The following is a 24069-nucleotide window of genomic DNA, read 5'->3' on the forward strand; positions in this document are numbered from 1 at the left end:
GTGAGTCCGTGGTTAGGGTCTGTCTGTGAGTCCGTGGTTAGGGTCTGTCTGTGAGTCCGTGGTTAGGGTCTGTCCATGAGTTTGAGGTTAGGAGACTTGTGCTTTCCTGAAGCCATTTGACCAGAGTCACCTCCGGGGCCCCCCATCTGATGCAAGGCACAACTCAGTACTGCTGACTTGCAGACGATGGAGGCCCTGAAGACCACGTGCACCATGCTGGAGGAGCAGGTCATGGATCTGGAGGCCCTGAATGACGAGCTGCTGGAAAAAGAGCGGCAGTGGGAGGCCTGGAGGAGCGTCCTCGGGGACGAGAAGTCCCAGTTCGAGTGTCGCGTTCGAGAGCTGCAGAGGATGCTGGACACCGAGAAGCAGAGCAGGTGGGAATTCCCCCATGGTAGAAAAAGCCAGCGCCGGGTGATTGCACCCCAGTCCCCCCTGAGAGCAGCAAACAAGGCGATCAACTGTCCCAGTGTCCTGAGACAGCTGTCTCCCCGGATGCAGGGCTTTCAGAGTGATGACCAGCAGAGGCGAGCCAGGGAGGGGTGGACATCCTGGTTGTAAATCTGGCAAATGTCACCTGGATCCTGTGGTAGTGGCTGGTGTGCTTTTGTTTGTGGAGAGGCCCAGAAACCAAGGCAAAGAAAAATATCAGGACTTTTCTGTAGAGACAGCCTTGCCAAGATTTTGATCCCAACGCTGTCACCTGGTAGTGAGGTCCCCACCGTTTGAATCCTGGTCGTGAGGACTCTCTCATTTCTCTGCTCTAGAGCTCTGAAGCCTTGCATTGCCTGGGCACCCCTTGTTGTGTGTGTGTGTGTGTGTGTGTGTGTGTGTGTGTGTGTGTGTGTGTGTGTTGGGGGGGCGCTTTGTATTCTAGGACAGCACGCATCTTGCTTGGCTTCTTTTCACTAGATGCCAGCAACAACTTACTTCTCAAGCTGTGACAGCTAAAAACGATCCCAGAAGTCACCCAGTGTCCCCTGGGGTGAGCATGGAACTGTACCCACTCCCTTTTCCTCTCTCTCCCCTCACCCCCTGTCTTTGTTTTCAATGGTCATTTATTCTCTATACTCCTGCCTGGTTTTCAGTTCCCTCCCTGCTGGATCCATCACAGTTCAGGGAGTACTGGTCTCCCTGAACATGCCACCCGCCCGAAGAGTTTTAATGCTCAGTTTGTAACCCATGGCAGCACACCACCATGTCCCATGAAGATGGCCAGAAATTACCTTGAAATCCCAGGGCCTTGTTTCACATTTTCACATGGGCCAGCATTAGCCCGTGACTTCACGTCTCTCCCTGCATGGTGTCTACCCTTCAGAACTCGGGGGATGTCACCTCCCCGAGGGTCTTGTGTCCCCCACGATAATTTGGTGACTACAGAATATATATAACAAAATGTGCTGGCTGCATGGTCCTTAGAATAATGTATAATCAAATATGCCGGCTGAGTGGCCTGATTGCTATTTGAGTTGAAATAGAAAAGATGGCAGGCAGAAGACGAGAACTCTGACATTGCAAGAGAGCCCGGAAGCAACGGTTGCTATGCGCCATGTTAGTGTGTTTAATGTGAAGGACCGAGGTTTTCAAAGCCTGTCCCGTCCCTCCTTCCTGCTCCTCAGGGATGAGGCTTCCCTGGAAGTGCTGGCCACTCTCCCACAGAGACCTTCCGGCCCACACTCAGCTCAGCTTCTGTCCGAGCTGTTCCTTCTTCAGTCTGTCAGGGAGTGGACAGATAGACAGCCACGCCTGGAGAGTGTATGGACCGCTTCATTCCAAGTCTGCTTCCGGGGCAGTTGTGAAAGGTCCTGGGCTGCTTTTCTGTGCTTGTTTGGTATTATGCAGCCGAACAAAATATACTTTCTGATCTTTGTCCTCATCCTCGAGAAGCCGAGAGTCACCTGGCTGTGTGTTTCGATGTCTGTTACCTTGAGGAGAGAGTGCTGCCTGGTGGAGAGACGTGGGTTTGGGCTTTGGGTGGAGATCAAGGAAGCCTGACTTCTGAGAGGTGGAGCTAAGGCAGCCTTATGCAGCCCGGCTAAGACGTTGCACACACAAGCCAAAGATGCAGAGGCAGGGACACATAGGCCTTAGATGTTGGGAAAGAAGTGCTTTTTCCTCCCTTTTACATTTGAATTTTTGTCGTCTTTAGTGGATACATTCATCAGGTTCATGTTTCAACTTTTTATGAGCTCTCAAAACATTTAGGGGAGACGGCAGTCACTCAGATTCCAATGGGGTCTCCCACGGTCAACCTTGGTGGCAGTATGGGAGGGAGCCATTCCGCACTCACTGCCCTACAGGGAAGCTGTGACACTCTGGACACATCCCCGTTCAGTCCGGTTGCATTTGAGGATGGCTTTTTCCTCTCCAGCCCAAGCCTTCCCACAGTCAGTCCCCACAGGAATTTTATTGCTTCAGGGCAATTTTAACCCAAGTCTGAAATGGGTCAAGTTTCTGCTCCGTAAGCTGTCAGGAAGGGAGACAGCATTTAAGGTAGAGTCCGCAGTTGGGCTTCTGTCCAGCCTGCAGCCTGTTTAGAAGTGGACCAGCCTCCTCCCTCCAGGTCTGTGGTGTGGGGCTCCTGAAAGCAGGCCTCTGTGCTTCTCTGGCAGGGCGAGAGCCGATCAGCGGATCACTGAGTCTCGCCAGGTGGTAGAGCTGGCCGTGAAGGAACACAAGGCCGAGATTCTCGCTCTGCAGCAGGCTCTCAAAGAACAGAAACTGAAGGCGGAGAGCCTGTCGGACAAGGTGAGCGCCCATCCCTTTGTGCCTTGTCGGAAAATGTCTTTGGTTCCCCCTTTAAAGTCAGGGTTAACACGAATTCAGACACAGCCCGAGGTAAACTTACTTCATAAGCATTCCATTGCTCTCTCCCAAAATGTCAGATATGATTCACTAAGGGGCATTATTGGTTGGCAGTGGCGTAGCTGGGTGTGGTGGGTATTGGGTTATCCTGATTGGATGGTGCCTTTTTTTATTTATTTTCTTTGGTTTTTTGAGACAGATTTTCTCTGTGTAGTTTAGGTACCTGTCCTGGATCTCACTTGGTAGCCCAGGCTGCCCTGGAACTCACAGAGATCCGCCTGCCTCTGCCTCCCGAGTGCTGGGATTAAAGCCATGTGCCACCACCACCTGGCTTGGATGGTGACTTTTTAACAACTACCTATCTGGGCCCCAAAAGTCCATCACTGGGACCACAACACTGTTTTGTTTCTAAAAGGTTTTATAAGCCTCATGTTGCTCATCCTTCAGAAGAGCACAACAGTGACTTGTCCTTTTGGTGTGATTGCAGGCACACGTACTTTTTTTTTTCTTTTCCTGTCCTCTCTTGCTATAACCAAGTACTTGGGACCAGGTAATTTTTAAAGAATATATTTGGCTAACAGTTCTAGAGGCTGGAAAGTCCAAGATGGTGGTACCTGCATCTGTTGAGGTCCCTCTTGCTCTGTGGTATTGATGGCAGATACTGCGTGGTGAGGCAGAACACTCACCACGCAGCTTAAACATCTCTGTAGGGAGCCACTAATGCCTCCATGGGGCCTCACCCTTACAGCCTCATGTAACACTAATACCTCCCAAAGGCCCCACTTCCAGGCGTCGTCCACCTGTGAGCTAGATTAGGCTTCTAATACAAGAACCTTGAGGGCCATTGAGACCACAGTAGGGCCTAATGCACACAGCCCTCAGCGTGCCGTGTTAGGAGTACACATGCTCCGTCCACGTCCCGTGGTCTGCAGCACATCCGCGGTGATAACGCCAGCATTGGGCGCTTCTGTCTAACAGACTTGAAAAAATGTAGACGAGGCTCTTGGTAGCCAAAGGAGATGTCAGAGAGATGCTAGTTTCTTCTTCACACCTGTGCACGTAAAATGGTGATTGGGATTCCGCAGGTTAAATAACACTTATTCATGTTCACAAAAGTCATTACTTGGGGCCATTGTGGAAAATAACAACCACAGGAAAAGGAAAAGGGAAAACTGGTAACAGTTTCCTTGTTATACTGGTAGGTTTATTTGCAGTCTTGTGTGTGCTTATTCTTATTCCCGCAGACATGTGTGCACACACATTTTTTTTTATAATTTTAGGCTTTTACTATTTATATACTTTTACATCTTTTTTAAAAAAAATCATGTAACTGGAGGCTTCTCCTGACTTATTAGATATTTTTTTAAACATGTAATTCTGAAAAAATAAAATTGCACGCAGGCATCTAATTTGAGCGTTGCCTTTGTACAGGAAATTTGGGCTTCTTCCAATTTTTCCCCCCATATGAATAACACTGTGATGAACATAAATCTCTCTGGACATCTGTGATTATTTTCTTGCCGGAAATTCATAGAAACGGAACCACTGGTCTCAAGGTTATAACTCTGCACTCAAGGACAGCTCTGACTCAGAGTCTAGCTGGTCAAGATTGTTAGTACACTTGCTACGTGGAGAGAAATGGACCTCTCTGGGTTTAACGTGAACACCGCTTTTCCATTCTTGTTGGCTGTCTTTGCAGTATTTAGTAGTCACCTTCTGTGTGCCTAGCTATCCTGATACCATTTTCTCTCTTACCCGCTTTTGAGGCAGTTTTCTCTCTCACCAACAAGGCAGTGGTCCTTGGTGGATGTGCCTGGCGGTAGCCGATGTGACTCCTGATAGCCGCCGGCCGTCTCTGCCTTTCGGGCCTAGATGAAGGATCCTTGGGGATGCTGGGCCATCTTTTCATCCCAGTAGCTGTAGTCCTTTTGTAAGCCCTCAGAATACAATCATTTCATGAAATTCAGGCAAAGTGTGACAAGTGAACTGAGCAGCCACGCCCTTAAAACTTGACGCAGTGACACAGGAGACCCACAGAGGGGCTTCCGGTCTCACCTTTGTCATGTGGACTTGTCGGGGTTTTTTTTTTTTTTCCAAATGAAAACCTGTGACTTTTAGACCTTAGTTATCCTTTACATGCCAAGGTTTGGGGACATCTCAAAAAATCCGCAGCCCCTTAACGTTCCCAAATATGGCGTCGTGGCCAATTTTTCCACATGCCCAGCTCAACGACCTGGAGAAGAAGCATGCCATGCTTGAGATGAACGCCCGGAGCTTACAGCAGAAACTAGAGACAGAGCGGGAGCTCAAGCAGAGGCTTCTGGAGGAGGTGAGTGTGAGCCACCAGGAAGGGAAAGCCAGGGTGTGTGTGTGTGTGTGTGTGTGTGTGTGTGTGTGTGTGTGCGCGCGCGTGTGTGTTGCATACATGCGCATGTGTGGGTTTGTGTCCCTGTGTACTTCACATGCAGAGGTCAGAGGAGCATGCTGGTGACGTCTGTTATTCTCCTTCATTGCCTTGAGACGGGGTCTCTCACTGAAATGGAAGCTCCATATGTTGACTAGACCAGTGAGCTCAAGAGATCCGGCTGTCTCTGGCCCGACCCTGTGGGTTATAGGCATCCACAGCCATGCCCAGCTTTTTAGGTGGGTGGTGGGAATTCCAACTCAGGTCCTCATTCTTGCATTAAGAAGTGTTTTCACTCACTGAGCCATCGCCTGAGCCCCAGGTGAGATTTTGAAAGAGGAAAGTAGTTATGTTCGGGAGATTGGATCCAAATTAGACATTCAGATTTTGAAACTAGCATTTTTGAGGTAGAGTCCTGAAGGGACCACATAGCACTTCCTATTGCTTAACACAGTAAAAGAGTTTGTCTTGAAGACCAGAGCATCTGTTATTTGTGCCTTCCTATAGGGGGCTTACTGGAGACTGCTGTTCATTGGAGTTAGTATATGCCCAATAGAGGCTTAGTGAGCACATGGCTGGGTGGGGATTGTCTGTAAGAGCTGGAAGTTGAAGCATATTAAGTTTCATGTTGATAGAACACCCTGGTGCAAATTAGCTTCCTCCACACGGCAAGGGTGTGATCAGATTCTGAGTACCGAATTTCAGGAGGACTTTTGAACATGCACTTAATTCAATTAAAGAATTCTCCTGAATTCAAGATGTCAAGCTCCAGCTGATCTCCTAAATGCATCCCTTCTGTGATTCCCTGTCTTGTCTTCTCAGAACTCTGAAAATTGCTATTTAAATTGGTGATGACTTCCCACCCCCAACCAAAGTCTCATCCATGGCATCACCAGTGATTCTTCTTTCGTACTCGACTTGACCTAGCAGGGCAAATGCATGCCGGTTGACACCCAGGGAAAAGCTGGAGGGGAGGGCACTGTCTGACCCCTAGTGAGCATGGCAGCTCTGTTAGCCGGAATCCCACGATAATCACGTGGTCCGAGCTCTCGAGGTGCTCTGCTGATGGCTGTGATGTGGCTGTGCCCTTCCATTCGTTCGAGGGGAGCAGTGAAAACATGGCAGGTCTGACGACAGTGAGGTGTCCTATAAAAAATCACACTTTAAAAATTGCAGCTGGAAGAGGTGGTGGCACACGGCATTAATCCCAGCACCCCAGAGGCAGAGGCAGGAGGATCTCTGTGAGTTTGAGGCCAACCTGGTCTACAAAGTGAGTTCAGGACAGTCAAGGCTACACAGAGAAACCCTGTCTCAAAAAAAGGTTTATTCTCTCTAAGGGGTTGGGGATTTAGCTCAGTGGTAGAGCGCTTGTGCAAGGCCCTGGGTTCGATCCTCAGCTCCCCCCCCCCCCCCAAAAAAAAAATCGCAGCTGGGCATTTGACAAAGTTCTGGAGATGGATGGTGGTGCCGTTTGTACAAGACAAATGTCCTCAGTGCCGCCGAACACCACGTTTGTGTCCAACACGGGGGCTGGGGAGATGGCTCAGTTGGTAGTTACGCTGCACAAGCCGAAGGGTCTGACTGAGTTGGGACTCACCGCTGGGTGCAGTGGCTTATCTATAACCCAGTGCTGGGGAGGCAGAGCCCAGAGGGTCCCCGGCGCTCGGTGGCTGGCTAGCTTAGCCGAAACAGTCCAGAGCTAAGGTGGGGTTGGTGAGGTGGCTGGCTCAGCCAGTAAAAAGGTGCTTGTTACCAACCCTGATGACTTGAGTTCAATCTCTGGTCATGGTGGAAGGAGAGAATCAACTCCCCACTGTAGCTAGAGTTTCCCTGCCTGGCCCACAGTCAGGACAAATCTCTGTCACCTGCCAGTCCCACAGCTGCTCAGACCCAACCAAGTAAACACAGAGACTTATATTGCTTACAAACTGTATGGCCGTGGCAGGCTTCTTGCTAACTGTTCTTACAGCTTAAATTAATCCATTTCCATTAATCTATACCTTGCCACATGGCTTGTGGCTTACCGGCATCTTCACATGTGGCTTGTCATGGTGGTGGCTGGCAGTGTCTCCCTCACCCAGCTTCCTGTTCTCTCAATTCTCCTCTCTGTTAGTCCCGCCTATACTTCCTGCCTGGCCACTGGCCAATCAGTGATTTATTTATTGACCAATCAGCAACACATTTGACATACAGACCATCCCACAGCACCCCATCAAATGGTCTAGTATGTAAGAAACCAACAGTTTGATCCTTAGCATCATATATAAAAAGAAAGAAGTGAAGTGGTAAAATTTTTTTTTTGTCTGCTTGGTTTTTTTGTTTTGTTTTGTTTTTCAAGACAGAGTTTCTCTGTGTAGCCCTGGCTGTTCTGAAAATTGCTCTGTACACCAGGCTGGCCTCGAACTCACAGAGATCCACTTGCCTCTGCCTCCCAAGTGCTGGGATTAAAGGTGTACACCACCACCACCCAGCTGAAGTGATTAATTTCATGTAGTGTGGTTTTTTTTTTTCTCACCAAAAACTAAGAGTAAAATTTATATATACAAACACATATGAATGAAATTCTTCAGATATAGTGAAATTCACTGTATAGGCTGACTGTTCCTTACTAAAATATTTAAAGTTAGAAGTACTTTGGATTTTGGATCTTTGAAGTATTGGCATGTATGTATAATGAAGTCTCTTGGGGATAGGACCCAGATATAAACCTAAGTTCCCTCACTCATATACGCCACATACACATAGACTAGCAGTAATGGTAGAGTGCTTTTACGTGTGGTCCTGGGGCTGGAATCTAGGGCCCGATGCATGCTGGGCAAGCATCATAGCCCTGCGCTCTGTTTGCACTCTTTGTCCAGTATTTTTAACAGGCTCACGTTTTTTACTGCGACCCATCACATGAGATCAGTTGTGGCATTTTCCACTCAAGAATTTTTGGGTTTGGGAGCATTTCCAATCCGAGGTTTTGATGTTGGGAATGCTTGACCTGTAATAGAACCCATCAATCTACCAGGTGGTCTTTTCTCTGGGATGAATAGGCAATGTTCCTACATTAGGCACATGCTGGAAACAGAAACAGGACAGAAATAATCGAGGCTCCCGAGTGTCCTATTTTCCATCTGCGAAGGACAAGCTGGCCCTGACAAGCTCCGTGCTTGGTCCAAGGTTACATGGTGAGTCAGTGGTGAAGCCAGGAATAGCTGGAAGCCTGACTCAGCCCCACCTTCTCACTTCTGACTTAGGAGAACGTTTCCAGTTTCCCAGTCTGCATCTCATGGACAGATAGATGTTTGATTAGACATCTCATTGATTTGAGATGGAATTCACACACCATCCAAAACCATTATAAGGCCAAAAAGAATTACCATTACTGTCCAAAACATGGTTGGGATCCTGGGTTGTGGCCTGTGCTTCGTAAGTTTGGCCCCAACCAAAGGATTGTCTCCACAGGGACAGAGACTTTGACAAGAGACAGATGTGGTCTCAGATTTAGGAGTTTTTCGTGTCATCCAGCCCCAAATTCTTCTCATGACTAACTTCCCCTGACAGGTTTGTCCCACTTCAGTCCCTTGGGAGTCATGCCCGAGATGAATGTCCATTTGCTCATTGGTTAAGATTCATGACCTGCACAGGGTGGAAGGGCCCTTCCTCAGCACTTCTCACAGGCAGGCCTTGTGGAACCTCTACCAGCATATTGCAGTGAATGTGGACATCATATCCTATTTTCTAGCAACTCTAATTCCTAGAAAGTCCTTTCTTATAAAAAAAAGAGAAAAGCGTATAACTGTCAAGTACGTTAAAGCTAGTGTGATATCAGGACTAATGTTAACAGTCAAATTTACTTTTATATATGTATATGTGTGTGTCCACATGTGTATGGTTGCCTGCGGGAGCCAGAGAGGGCATTGGATCCCTGAAACTAGAGTTACAGGACGTGTTGAGCTGACATGGGTGCTGGAAACAGAACTTGAGTCCTCTGGATGAACAGCAAAAACTTTTTGTTTTGTTTTCTTTTTTTTGAGACAGGATTCAGCAAGAACTCTTAACCACCGAGCTGTCTTTCCAGCCCCAAATTATTTGATTAATGAAGTAACTAGGGGCTGGGGGATGTAGCCTTACTGATTGAGTGATTGGTTGCCTATTGTGTGCAAGGGCTCGGGTTCAATCCCCAACAGTCTAAAAGAAAAAAATAAAAGCCTACCCACACAAAACAAAAACAAGTCAAAAAACAAAACCTATACACACACTCAGGAACAAATGTCCCTCACTAACACAGTGATCCTGTGCCAGGTGTCTTACTCAGGACTGTACGTGAATTTGTTTGTGCCGTCCTTGCGGGAACCCTGCAGGACACCTGTGTGCTGTCAGCGTGGTCTGTGTGCGGTTTGTGCGTAGGGGAGCATTTCCATCTCTCCCTTGGGCTCAGCAAACCCCGACGGTTACTTGGCTCTTGGAGTAATCAAGCCATTGACACTCAATTAACCTACGAAATAACACCTGTCTGCCCACAAAGTTTGTTCTTAAACACCTTTGTGCCCCGTATTTATTCAGCTGGCGTTTTAAAAATGCCACCCTGCCCAGCTTTTCCTTCCTGTTCACCGCGATTGCTCGCGCTCCAGTTCTGTCCCTAGTTCCCTGCGTCACCCCCTCAGTTTCTTGTTGCTCTCATAATATCGTTGGACAGGTCTAAGCACATCCCCAAGTCCACCTCCCAGGGGAACTCTGGCCCACAAACACAGCTCCCTCTGTGTCTCTCTGGGCAGCAGGTAGATGCCTTGAATAACGTTTCATAGAGTCCACACATCAGTTTTATGACAGTAAATAAACAGCCGATTTCTTGGAGAGCCAATGGAGAAATATTTTTGGTCCAGCTGTCACCAAATAGACCACTGTGCCCGTGACATGTTTCCCTGGTTCCTGCTTGCTAATTAATGTTGTCCCCAGACAGTGGAAGAAACGAAGGAAAGAAAGCCCTTGGATTTTAAGGCACCGGAACTGCCCTTCAAGCAATATCTTAACTGCTTTCTTCTTTGTGGTGTTGTTGTTTGACTCTGGTTTATTTTAGATATTCCAAGCGACGCACTTCAGCCGTTACTTTTCTCTTTGTTCTGGTAAAACACATGACAGAAGCAACTGGCAGGAGGAAGTATTTATTGTAGCTCACAGCTTCAGAACCATCCATCTCTATGGGGGGAGGGTTTGGAGGATGCGTGCCAAGGCAGCCAGGCAGTGTAGAGCAGGAGAAAGAGGGGAGTTCAGGGGAAGATACGGTCCCCAGTGATGGACGTCTTCCAAGGAGGCCACACCTCCTACCAGTCAGCATCTCCCAGTAGGACCACTGTCGTACTGTGAATCCATAAAGGGGCTGGTTAGGCCAGAGACCTAAGATCTAAGTGCCCTGGGCATTCATCAGAAACACTCAGATACGCTTCATGAATCTCCTCTCCATCAAGCTGACCATTAAGTTTAGCCGTCTTGTATAATAAGTGTGGCCGGGTTGGGAGAAAAGGCCGATGGGAAAGTGTGAGAGCACTGAACTGGAAGGGGAGAAGGAGGAAGGACAGACAGAGACTGCCGACGTCAAGCACTTACTGTATGATGGGCACTGTGTTCAGCTTGTCACTCAGGGAGGCAGGGTCTTACACCCCTTCGGAAGAAGCCAAGGCTGGGCAAAGCAATGCGAGGAGGATTTAAGCCAGGATCTAGACGAGTGCAGGGTCCAGATTCGATGCCTCTTGCAGTTGCGGCCACAGAAATGCGAAGTAAACACAGGCAGAAAGCAGTGAACTACGAGGGCAAGAGCCGTCCAGTCTGAGGCCCTTGCGGCTCCCGTTCTGCTGGGGTTGAGGACTGGGGCGTCTGCCTGGAACAGTTGGAAAGCGCCCAGGATGTTCTTCACTTTGCTTTCTTAGCTTGCTTTCCCTCGTTCTGCAGAGTCTAGACCATCAGGAAGAGGGTCTGTGGGACCTCTTGACTGGTTGAATGATTGCCGGAGGTTAGATGAAACCAAGCATCATCTCTCCGGATGGAGCGCATTCTAGGAAGGGGCCGCTCGACTTAACACTGTAAAGATTAGAGAACTTTTTCAACACCAACGATCTCCGATATATGAACCTTATTTTTTTTTTCCTTTGGGTTTTACAAATTCCTGTTGCATAGCTAGGTTCTTCTTTGTCCCTGTGCTGCGGAAATGTGTCCTCTAGTTGTGGCTATTTATGTACTCAAGTGCAATCCTGAAGTCGGGCTGATGTGATTGGCTTTGTGCACACCACACAGCCTGTCCAGTGGCTTTCCCGGTCACTCATTGAGGTCCCAGACACCCCCGAGTGGGACAAATGGAGCTGATGGTCACTGCTTTGCTGTCAACTCTGGATTTTTGCTCTGAGGTACCAAAATGGTTTCCTTGGTAGCACAGAGCGGGCAGTTCTGGACTTCCTGTTACCTTGCAATGTGAGATTACAGGCATGTGGCCTCCAGAAGGTCCTAGAAACTTCTTTTTTAGCTATGCCCTCCTGACTTGGAAGAGAAAACAACCAGTGATTCTGGAAGGAGGTGCTTTGACAAGGGAACATCCCGTGTCACACCAGAAATTGGCTGGGGAATGGGAACCACCGTGGGAAGGAGGTGGTCCTCGGCGCGGTCTCAAGCCTCTTAACACCCCCTCTGCCCCACCCACCAGCAAGCCAAGCTGCAGCAGCAGATGGACCTGCAGAAGAACCACATCTTCCGCCTGACGCAAGGGCTGCAGGAGGCGCTGGACAGGGCGGATCTGCTGAAGACAGAAAGGAGCGACCTGGAGTATCAGCTGGAAAACATTCAGGTGAGGGCCAGCAGGGGGCGCTGCGGACGGCTGCTGCCTCCTCCTCTTCCTCCACCTTCCTTCCTCCCTCTCCCCTTCATTCCCCCCCCTTTCCTTCCCTCCTTCCCTCTCCTCCTTGTCCCCTCCCCCCTCTTCCTCTCCCCCACCCCTGTGCGGTTGTTAGCGTCTTTTGTTTGTATGCTGCGTGTGTTTCTCCAACATTCAATTATGAGAAATTTCAAGCGTTCTTTGAAATCGAAAGATCTCTCCATTAGTATCCACAATCTGAATCCCATAATTAACCATTTGTATTTTTACTCTTCATATACTTGCTGGTTGTTTGTTTATTTGGGAAATATGCCATAGGTTGTGTGTGAGGTCAGAGAACAGCCCGTGGAAGTCAGTTCTCTCCTTCTTCCTGGTGGGTCCTAGGATCCATCTCAGATAACAGGTTTGGTGCAGGGCATCTTTACCCACTGAGCCATCTTGCTGGCCCCATGTTCCCACCTCCCGCCCCTCCTTACCGTAAAATTGGGATTGAATAGTTACCCACCAAATTCCAACGTCCACTTCCGTCCAGCTCTGAGGTCATCTTTGTTTCCATGAATTTCAGGTCCTCTATTCCCATGAGAAGGTGAAGATGGAAGGCACTATCTCTCAACAAACCAAACTCATTGATTTTTTGCAAGCCAAAATGGACCAACCGGCTAAAAAGAAAAAGGTGAGTTAGAGCGCTGGACAGCAGGAGCAAGATAGTCTTGCTCCATCACCCACGACTGTGTGGATACCACTGTGATAACTAATCGTACGAACAGAAGAAAAACGTACAGTTCTGTCTATTCTGGGTTGGGCACTGGATCCGAATGTAAGCCGAGTAGCCTTTATCAAAGGGAGCTATTGATCAGGACTAGCAAACTGCTCTGCTCGGGGTAGGATGCTTTCTTTGGCTCCTGCAGAGAAGCTCGGACGGAGCAAGTCATCTGCTGAGAAGAAGGCTTATGGGTAGGCGGAATATTAGGTTCAAAGGTCATGTGTCTAGGACACTCATGTGGGTAAGGCCATGTGTAACTGGCTTCTGGGAGTTTAGCAAGTCACATATCTGGGACTCTGGGGCAGGTCTCCAGGGTGATCTAGTCTAGTGCTTTTGCTTAGCTTTATTCTTTGAACTTTTTCAAGACGGAATTTTGCTCCGTAGCTCAGGCTGGACTTCGACTCACAATGGTTTTGCCTTCTGAGTGCTGGGATTTCAGGTGTGCCCTCCCAAGCCTGCCTCGCCCCCGGCTGTTAAATGACTAACTGGGACACAGGAGGTTGAAACGACCTGGTTAAAACCCGACAGCCTTGCCTTCACCGGCACTACACTCTCTGCTTTAAACTGTAACGAACAAATGAGACACCAAATGAGAAAACCAGCTGTGACGTACGATGCCCTAGGTCCCAGTCCCAGTCCCAGTCTGGGGTCCCGAGGGCAGTTAGCTATGGCCGGAGTATGTGAAGATTCCTGTGTGACGATTGCTTTGTGTAAATAAGCCCTGTCCATGCCTTCCCCAACGGCTGAAGAGCTTATCCGAGGTTGGCCAAGAAAGGTCTCTAAGGGTCTTGGCAGTTTCCTCCCAAGGGTCTTAGCACACTGTAGTGGCCATGGCAGCAGTTTTAAAGGGCAGGGCTTGACTGGAATAGCCAGAAGAAGGGAGTGAAGGACCGATGCCCTTGATGGGCGTCCGTCTTCCATGTCACCTTTACTGCTGAGGGGTGAGTGCGGTGTTCCAAGGCTGCCTCTTGCGCAGTGCTGGCCACGGGCGGGTTTTCTTGCATACCATGTTACCATATTTGCTATGCTCATGATATTTAATCTTTTTTTTGTTTGTTTAATTTTAGCAGCGACTCTTGTCTGGTCATGTCATTGATGTAGTTAGGGTGTTTGCCTTTGGTTTTCTTTTAGTTTTTTTTTTATGTCAGACGTGTGATTCCTTTTTTTCTCTTTTGTGTACAGTAAATGTTTCTGTTGGTATTTTTCTTTTTTAGTAAGCCCCTTGTTTTGATATCATTTTATCATTCATTTTCAAATTTTGCTTTCTTTTTAAAAAAAATACAAAAAAAACCCCACCCCTTCCCCGTGTCTTGTCACCGAGCACCATGAGACAAGTTCAAAGGCAAGAGCGACCTCTGAACCATAGCCATCTCTCCCAGCTCCATCCTCCATCCAACCTGATTGCGTTTTTTGAGGGGCAAAGACTCTCGGGAAGTGACGCTCCTGTCTTGGGAATGCTAAAAGGAAGAGGTGGTAGCCATTGAAGCATCTTTAACCCTCTCGGCGAAAACTTCCGCACCCCCCTCTTTTTTTTTTTTTCCAGCGGACTGGAACGGGCTGAGGCTCAGCCTCCCCTCCCCCCCCTTCACATGTCCTTTTCCCCAAACACACTTACAGTGAGTATGTGCCTGGCCTCGGTGGCTTGCTCCTCCTGAGTCAGCTCTCCTTTAGCTTGGGTCCAGTGCCAGTTTCTAGGAGTTAGGAGATATCTCTGTTTCCATTGCTAGGGTTTATTTAGTCGACGGAAAGAGGACCCTGCTTTGCCCACACAGGTTCCTCTCCAGTACAATGAACTGAAGCTGGCCCTGGAGAAGGAGAAGGCGCGCTGTGCAGAGCTGGAGGAAGCCCTTCAGAAGACCCGCATCGAGCTCCGGTCTGCCCGGGAGGAAGGTAGGAGCTCTTGGGAAGCCCTCAAAACTACGGACCGGGCCGAAGACCTTTCCCCCATGAGACTGGCCAAGGCTAGTTCAGCATCTGTTTGCGGCCCGTGCGTTGCCATTCCAGATGTGTCCCAAGTCTGAATTTTCCAGCCTCCTCGGTGTTGCTGAGTTAGCACAACCCCTGCCCTTTTGGTCTCTGGTCCTTGAAAGAGAGCCGTGGGCAACCTTCTTAGCCTGGTCCACCAGGTAGCTGAGTCCACTGAAAGGCTCTGTGGTGTCTCTGCAGCTGCCCACCGCAAAGCCACGGACCACCCACACCCGTCCACGCCAGCCACTGCGAGGCAGCAGATTGCCATGTCTGCCATCGTACGGTCGCCCGAGCACCAACCCAGTGCCATGAGCCTGCTCGCCCCGCCATCCAGCCGCAGGAAGGAGTCATCGACCCCAGAGGGTATGCTCATGTTGAAGTCTGTTTTCTGCTGTTGTAACAAAACATCTGAAACAGGGTAGTTTATAAAGAAAAGTTTATTTGGCTGAGAGATCCAAGAGTGTGGGGCCAGCATCTCCAAGGGGATCTCACTGCATCTCAGCATGGCAGAGGGAACCGTGTGGCCAGACAGACCTAACCCAGGAAGCCCAGTGCAGACACGGAAGTCTGTCCTCAGCACACTTTCAGAAGTGTGACACTGCTAAAAGTCTCCTTCCCTGTCTGTTACCCAGAGTCAACCATTGTATTTTCCAGAGTAGCTACTGTTATCTCTATAACATAGTGTCCCATGATATGAATATATTTCAGGAACACAAGTCAGCATCGTGGCGCGCACCTTTAATCCCAGCTCCCAGGAGGCAGAGGCAGAGGCAGGTAGATCTCTGTGAGTTTCAGACCAGCCAGGGCTACGACAGTGAACATGGGAAAATTAACCTGTGTTTCTTAGGTCCACTTTAAAAAAAAAAAATCTTACTGACACTGTCCCGGACACTGCAGTCTGCCTCTGCTCATTTTGTACGTTAGTGCATTAGAGCTTCCCTCTGGCAGAGAACTGCACAGTCCCCATAGCTAAGTCCCCTCCTACGGGAGACCTGCCCTTATTGCCACATGCACCTTACAGGATATCCTGTACCTCCAGGAGTAGCTGGGGGGGTGACTTCTTAGGAAATGAGTCAGTGGGTGAAAGGTCATGGGTGCTTCATTCAAATGGGACCGACTTGCGTCCAGTTGCTATGACCACTGACGGGGTAAAGGGTTTTCTTTGTGGTCTCAAAAGTAGCGTATCACGCAGAGATGAAAAAGGACTTTTTAAAAAGGGTGAGGAAAATGGTTTGGGGAGCCTTGGGGGAGCAGAGTAGAGTTGTCGTTCGGTACCCTGGCTTCACTGTCAAGCTTCTCCAGGTTGTGAGTTTTGATGCCGTTGTCTTGTGGCTGTGGTCTTAGGGACCAAGGTGCCTTCTCGTGGCTGTGTTTATAGGAGCCCTTGGTCAGAATGTTTAACCCTAAGTCATTCAGATAGGAAAGAACTGTTCCTTGGCCACCTGTCCGCTGACAAATGTCCCTTCAACATTCCTCCGAGCACTGTGCTTCCCCATGTCCCTCCCGGGTGTGTGTGGTACCCTCTGGGTATCCATCCCTGTGCATTGGTGGTGTGGTACAGAGACCCCAGCAGAGCAGAGCCTCATGGTGTATTATTCTGAGCTTTTCTCTGTATAAGGTTGCCTCTCACCAGGTCACTGTTGAGGGAGATCCAGCACACGTTGGGAGTGGGGTGGGGGGCGAGTTGGTGAAGTCAGCCTTATTAATTTAACAGACCGCAATAGAAATGTAAGAGTCAGTTCTTCAGACATAAAAAGTTTCGAACAAAAGGTCATTCATGAAAAAGCTGGGCGTCAAAGAATTCTTCAGTCAGTTCTTAATAACAAAATAATTCTGCGGTTCATAATTATTAATTTTCAACTGAGTCCCACTAGATACTTGCTTTCACGACTAAATATTTACAAGTAATCAGTTAATAAGCATTTTTAGAACTGGGCTAGTGGTGAACACCTTTAGTCCCAGCTTTCAGGAAGCAGAGGCAGAGGCAGGCAAATCTCTGTGAGTTTGAGGCCAACCTGGTCTACATAATGAATGAGTTCCAAGCCAGCCAGGAACTGGCTGCATAATGAGACCCTGTCTCACACAGCAATAGTCACCCCCTCCGAAATGTTCACAAACACAGGTGCCATCATACAGTTGGCTTTCTACCGGGAATGTGTTCTTAAATAAAGTAATTATCAAGTCACAGAGGTCTCACTGTCTCATATATAGATGCATGTGCAGTGACTATAATAATTTTATGATTCCTGATTGAACAGCTTGATGAAGATGTAATTCACAGGCTCTAGAAATTACCTACTTACAATGTACAACTCAGGGTTTTCAGTACGCTCACAGCCTTGTCCGATCATCGACATACTAACTTCAGGACACCCCTGAAACCAAACAACTGCTGAACTCTGTCAACAGATGTTCCTAGTTTCTCCCTCTCCCCACCCCCACCAACCACTAACCTACTTTATTTCTCTGTGGATTTGCTTTCCTAGGTCTTTCAAATGAATGGGATCACACTACCTGCAGCCCTTTGTGACTGGCTTATTTTCCAGAATATGATGTTTTTGGGCTCCATCTACCTTGTAGCACACATCACGACCCCATTTCTTTTCTTTACATGGCTATGTAATGTTTCATTGTTTGGGGTGGTGCACCTTACCCATTGCGCTACTGAGGGGCGCTTGAGTTATGTCTGCTTTTTGGCCGCTGTAAGTTGAGCCGCTGTGAGCAACACGCAGTGGTGGGGGTGTGTGTGTTTCTGTCCTCTTGGGCATAAAGCGAGAAGTGGAACTGCTAGGATAATGTCCGTATTGTATTCTTTGTACAACTTTTTGAGGAAATGTCCAACCGGGTCCCAAAGTAGCTGTACCATTTTCTGTCCTCACTGGAAAGTGCAGAGGATGCCATTTCTCCACATCCTCTTCAGCCCCGGTTTCCCTTTCTGGATTCTAGACAATTCTGCAACACGGCACCTTGCTGTGGTTTTAATTTGCATTTTTCCTCAAGTCTAATGACGCCTCGAGTCTTTTCAGGTACTTTGGGGCCATTTTTCCTCTTTGGGGAACTATCTAGCCTAAGCACTGGGTTGTAAGAACTCTGATAGGTGCTCAGCACAAACCCTAACCAGAGACTCTTTCTCCCGTCCCACAGACACCCTTTCCGCTTTCAATGAACAATTTTTTCCCTTCAGAATTTAGTCGGCGTCTCAAGGAGCGCATGCACCACAACATCCCTCACCGATTTCACGTGGGACTGAACATGCGGGCCACCAAGTGCGCCGTGTGCCTGGATACCGTGCACTTTGGACGCCAGGCATCCAAATGTCTCGGTAAGAGCAGCGGCCAGGCGTCTGTGCCGGGCACCCGCCTGTCTCCATCTGTAAAACCTATTAGGTGGAGGTGATGTTTGAAACTGTCACGTCATACATTTGTTGCCAAAGCTTTCCACTTCAGTAGGGGGGGACGCTATTTTCCCCTCGTTAAAGCAATTCCACATGGTGGCTTCAGCACACGACTTCCAAGTCGACATGTGGAATGCTTCTATCTTTGTGAATTTCCAGCCCCTTTGTGTCAGGCTAGTCCCGTCCCCCCCCCCGTCCTCACCACCCCCCCCCACCCCCCCCCACCCCCCCGCAAACCTGTTCCTGTACGCAGCTCCATGGGCAGCCTAGGTTGGAGCCAGGAAAGCTGGGCAGCTGCCCTGTTTCCCGGGCACCTGGGAAAGCATAGGGATGACCTGTGCACATAGCTACCTGGGGGTCTTCCTGGGGGTGGAGGAGCCCGCGGCCTGGCTGACCAAGCCCCACCACCGAGCGGGTCTTGAGGTTGTTCATCGCTCTCCCCTAGAATGTCAGGTGATGTGCCATCCCAAGTGCTCTACCTGCTTGCCGGCCACCTGTGGCCTGCCTGCCGAATATGCCACACACTTCACCGAGGCCTTCTGCCGGGACAAAATGAACTCCCCGGGTCTCCAGAGCAAGGAGCCCAGCAGCGGCTTGCACCTGGAAGGGTGGATGAAAGTGCCCAGGTACCGTTGTAGGGGGCCTGGGCTCAGGCAAGGGCTGGCCTGGGGGCCGGCAGCCATTTCCACCCCCCACATCTTCTAGGGAGGTGTCTTTTTGAGGAAGTCCCTCCAGTCTTGCTTCAGCCTGCCTCTTCTGACATTTTCCTGGCCCGTCTTTCTTTTCCCAGGAATAATAAGCGAGGACAGCAAGGCTGGGACAGGAAGTACATTGTTTTGGAGGGGTCAAAAGTCCTCATCTATGACAATGAAGCCAGAGAAGGTAAATTAATGATTCGGGGGAATATCATTGCACGTGGCTAACCCAGACAGGGTTGGCGTGAAGGCTTTGTGTTTTAGTTTTTGGTTTTATTTATTAATTATTATTTTTTTTTTTGGACTGCCTCACAAGCCTTCTCTGCTTTCCCATTTTTCAAAGTTAAGAGCCAGGTGACTTCTCCAAAGGTTATTGGTGCGATACTCAATCTATAGGTCTCCCCCTTGAAGAACCCGCAGGGTGCTGCCCCGAAGATTCCACCTGCTAACACACCAGAGAACTTCCGCCTCAGTCAGCTAACCCATAAATCCTCATCGTCACCAGAGTTGACTGTGCCCTCATCTGACACGCCTTATTTTTTATCTTCCCTCTCTGCCTTGTCTGTACCTCATTTCCTTCTCTGTCCTTGTGCGCCTCTTCACATCCTCCCCTCCCTTCTTCCCTCACCCCCACTCCCCTCCCTTCTTCTTCCCTCACCCCCACTCCCCTCCTCTTCTCTTCCCTCCTCTCCCCTCCCCACCTTTTCTCTTCCATCCCCTCCCCACCTCTCCCCTCCCCACCTCTCTCCCCCCTCCCCTCCTCTCCCTCTTCTCTCTCTTCTCTCGTTCTTGGTCCTGTTCTTTTGTTTTCCCTTCCGCCCTTCCTCTTTGCACCAAGCTGGACAGAGGCCGGTGGAAGAATTTGAGCTGTGCCTTCCCGACGGGGACGTATCTATTCATGGTGCCGTTGGTGCTTCTGAACTTGCAAATACAGCCAAAGCAGGTGAGTGGGATCCAGAAGAGCCCCGCCCCAGAGGTGGGCTGGGTTTGACAAATTGAGACTTGGCAGTTTGCTCTGCCTAGACCTCCGTCCAGTCCCCCATCTTAGTGGGAACTGGAGTCGCAGGGTTTGGCGGGATTCCGATGCCGTGTGACATCATCCCTGTTGGGGAGCGTGGGGGAGTCATCCGTGGCCAATCTCGTGCTCCCCGAAATCTTCTAGATGTCCCATACATACTGAAGATGGAGTCTCACCCACATACTACCTGCTGGCCTGGGAGGACCCTGTACTTGCTAGCACCCAGCTTTCCTGACAAGCAGCGCTGGGTCACCGCCTTAGAATCTGTCGTCGCAGGTGGGAGAGTTTCTAGGGAAAAGGCAGAAGCTGATGCTGTGAGTATGACCATGACCATGGAGGCGGTGCTTCTCTTTGTGGAGTGTGTGGCTGTGGGCATGTAATGTTGGGAATCCCACTGCCGGGCTGGGGTTCCCTCCTGCCCTGTCTGTGGGCCGATGGCTACAGCTAGGGTCAGGACTAGCTTTGTGGTGTAGGCAGCAGCTGGGTAGGGACTTCTGCGTCTCCCTCAGCAGCCCAGCCGGGCAGGGGAAGCTGTGGAGTCTGCCTGGACTAGCCTTCCCGTTCACTCAGGGAGGTCCTTGAGTTCCAAGCCCTCTGACTGTGAACCCCAAAGCAGACACGAGTCTGCCAGTGAGCTCCTGCACTCCAGGATGCTGTCCATAGCCTCTCCAGCTGCCTCTGCCGCACCGGTCCGTCTCCGGTAGGCAGGTCTGAAATCCCACTTATCCTAAGACATTGGAAACATCGGCGTGCCCTGATGGCATCACTCCTCCCAGAACATTCCCGGATGTAGACGGTGCTCACTCCTCGTTGGCGTGTGCTCCGCCAAAGACCAAACTACTTTTCAGACACTCAGCAGTGGGAACATTAACTGCGAGCCTCCTGAAGAGGCTCGTTTAGATGAATTTGTGTCTCTTTCCACACACGAGCCTTCTGCTGAAATGTACGTTAATGTGTATACAATAGGCACGAGACTGTACTTCCTGTGAGCGGCAGCCTGTGTGGGTTGAGGTAAAGAGAAGCTTGGCTGGCTCTGGGCACCTGTGCGTGTGTCTGTGCTGCAGCTGAGGTGGGGAAGGGGCCTTCCTAACGGCTTGATAACCATCCGTGGCTTTACGTTACTTCCTGTTGCAGAATAACTTTCTGTGCGTGCGTGCGTGCGTGCGTGCGTGCGTGCGTGTGTCACCCACTGGTGTGTGTCTGTGCAAAGTTGAGACTCTGAAGCTAATTAACAGCTGCCCTGGAAAAACCAATAACACCCGTTTTGCCACTGGGGTTTCAGACAGAAGGTGGGGCCAGAGCTTGGGGGTTATGGCTCAGTGGTCAGGTACTTGGCCTGGCATACGTGAGGCTCTAGTCCAGGGTATGCTTTTGAACCTGACTTTAAATTTCTCTCGCTCTGGATGGTTTGGTTGTAGAGAGTTTGAACTCGCTCTGTCTCCTCTTTTCTGTTTTCCTTTCACATATGGAAAGAAATTACTTGGAAACTCTCTGTTGAAACTGGAAGGTGATGACCGGCTTGACATGAACTGTACCCTGCCCTTCAGCGACCAGGTACATTGCCTGGGCACCGTCACAGTGGCTGGCCACAGTCACGCACTGTCAGGGTGCATGGGGGGGAGGGGGAGGCGTTGGCTTTGTTGCTGTGAAGCACGGCGATGATTGTGGTCACGTGGCTTATACTCTGTCTCCGGACTTGTGCCCTGGCAGGTGGTGCTGGTGGGCACCGAGGAAGGGCTCTATGCACTGAATGTCTTGAAAAACTCCTTAACCCACATCCCAGGAATTGGATCGGTCTTCCAAATTTACATCATCAAGGACCTGGAGAAGCTGCTTATGATAGCAGGTGGGAGGCCGGGCGCACAGCCTCTTTGTTGACTTTTACAGCACTTGGAGAGCTGAGTGTGGGTCTCTGCTGACGCCTCAGCCGATGAACCCTCTGTCCACATTTGGTTCCCTGTCAGTGTCCAGTTTAGTTTGGACACTCTCAAGGAACACAGTGCCGTTATGCCAAGTGGAGGATGCTGGATTAGCCTCCATTGCTGTAATGAAGCACCTGAGACCAGGCTACTGATGAAGAAAAGAGGTTTGTTTACCCCACAGTTCTGGAGGCTCAAATGGCACTGTGCTGGCTTGGTGAGAACTTCCCCTTGGCTGCACCACCTCATGGCCAGGAGCATGCTGGGAATCAGTAGACTATCACCATACAGGAGCGATGGACAGGGCCAGGCTGGCTCCTTTACAAGACCTCTCATGAACTCTTGGGAGCTGCCTTCTGAAACTCAAGACCTCCCATCAGACCCTGGACCTAACTCTTTATTTGTTTAATTGTATGTGTGTGTTTGCCTGCATGTATGTGTGTGTGTGTGTACATTGCCCATGGCCTCAAAGACTGCTTAAAGGTAAACTTTTTCTTTTTTAGATAGGGTCTCGTGTAGCCCAGGCTGACCTTGGACTCCCGATCCTTCTCTTTCCCAAGCCTAGGAATTCTGGGAATATTTTATCCTGCTGGGCCTCAGCCCCATTGTGGGCCATGACCTCCTGAGAGCTTGCCTGTAGATGAATTTCTAAATGGTCTTAATGAACAAAAAACACGGAGCCAGAAATTTAGGTTAAAGCCCGAGAGAAAGATCAGGGGAATAGGACAAACCACGAGCTACCCTCACTTACCAACTCCACAGCTTCCAAAGAGAGCTTCTTCCTGTATACTCAGGTTTATATGCCTTTTCTGTTCTGTTCTCTCATTGGCTAGCCCAGCTACATCACTTCCTCTTCCTACACAGCTCTGTCACTTTCTGTCTGTCTGTACAGACCTCCAGGTCTCTATGGTTGGTACAGGGATTAAAGGTGTGTGTTCTGTTCCCTAGTGTGGCCTTGAACACACAGAGACCTTGCCTGCTAAGGGATTAAGGGCGTGTGCTGCCTGACTTCTTTGTTTACTTGTAATGGCTGGCCCACAGGCAAGCTTTATTTATTAAAGCACAAATGAAATATCACCACACTTGCCTCCTGTACGTGATCATGACGTGGCTACTACATGATCCTACTTATGTTTATGAATGCTCAGACCCTTCCTCTGGATCTCTGGATTCACACTCTCCAACAGTTTTTACACTTCTTTCCTCTCTGCACATACAATTTTTTTTTTTTTTTTTTTTTTTTTTTACCATTTGAGTTAATGGCAGGTATGTCCCCAACCAAGTCTGTCAGCATATGAACCTATGAGCTGGGGTCATTCTGTTACACGTCAGTGGCAAAAATCTTTTTAACCTCATTGCTGTTAACAGGAATTTTATTTCTTATTTTAATTTTTGACATAGGTAGCCAGGCATGGTGGCACATGCCTTTAATCCCAGCTCTCAGGAGACAGAGGCAGGCAGCCTGGTCTACAGAGAGCCAGGATAGCCGGGGCTGTTACACAGAGAAACCTTGTTATGTCCCCTGCCTCGCCCACCCTGAGACAGGGTCTTGCCGTGTAGCCTTGGCTGTCTTGGAACTCACTCTGTAGACTAGGCTGGCCTCGAACTCACAGAGATCTGCCTGCCTCTGCCTTTCAAATCCTGGGATTAAAAGTGTGCACTGCCACCATCTGGCTTAAACCTTGTCTTGAAAAAAAAAAAAAAAAGTTGAGATAAGTGTCTCAGGCTGGCCTTGAACTTTTTATATAGCTTGAGAGTGACCCTGAACTTGTGGTCCTCCTGTGTGCCCCTCCTGAGTGCGAGGATTACAAGCGCAAGCTACCACATCCTGCTTGGTTCTCGTCCATCCCTTTGTCTCTCACAGGATGGACGCATATGAATAGTTGGACCCCTTCATGGCTCCCTAACACATTCTTTCTTCCATGTTCTGGGAGCATGTCTGAAATTCAGTTACCATTCTTCAGTTTTATGCCTGCAAAATTACCCCTATTCCTCAAGAATCTGAACCGAGAAATCAACTGCTTTTCATTTCCGATCTAAAGCACGGGCCCAGATGATGAGTTTGTATACCGGTCAAGTGTGTCCCTTGTCAGAACATCCAAATCTTCCCGCTGTCTGAAACTTCGGGTATCACCATGGTGCTACTGATGGAAAATTCCCTGCATGATCTCATTTAACTGGTCTCCATCGAAATCAGGACACAGGTCCTCCATCAGGACACACCCCCTTTCTCCACACTTCTGTATAAAGTTAACT

The 24069-nt window shown here is 49.4% G+C and overlaps 1 protein-coding gene across 1 annotated transcript in view; it reads left to right on the forward strand.

Moving 5' to 3' along the window:
• The window catches only part of Cit (citron rho-interacting serine/threonine kinase), a 177383-nt gene that overhangs the window by 137563 nt on the left and 15751 nt on the right, over positions 1-24069 (forward strand). The window contains 14 exon segments of the mRNA XM_059248795.1: positions 184-377; positions 2613-2748; positions 5030-5134; positions 11889-12029; positions 12622-12729; positions 14592-14709; positions 14986-15150; positions 17972-18109; positions 18627-18807; positions 18972-19063; positions 19715-19819; positions 20039-20208; positions 21368-21448; positions 21605-21740. Of these exon segments, the coding sequence (XP_059104778.1) occupies positions 184-377; positions 2613-2748; positions 5030-5134; positions 11889-12029; positions 12622-12729; positions 14592-14709; positions 14986-15150; positions 17972-18109; positions 18627-18807; positions 18972-19063; positions 19715-19819; positions 20039-20208; positions 21368-21448; positions 21605-21740 (1870 nt within the window).

The sequence above is a fragment of the Peromyscus eremicus genome, chromosome 23, assembly GCF_949786415.1.
Source record: "Peromyscus eremicus chromosome 23, PerEre_H2_v1, whole genome shotgun sequence".
NCBI classification, from domain to species: Eukaryota; Metazoa; Chordata; class Mammalia; order Rodentia; family Cricetidae; genus Peromyscus; species Peromyscus eremicus.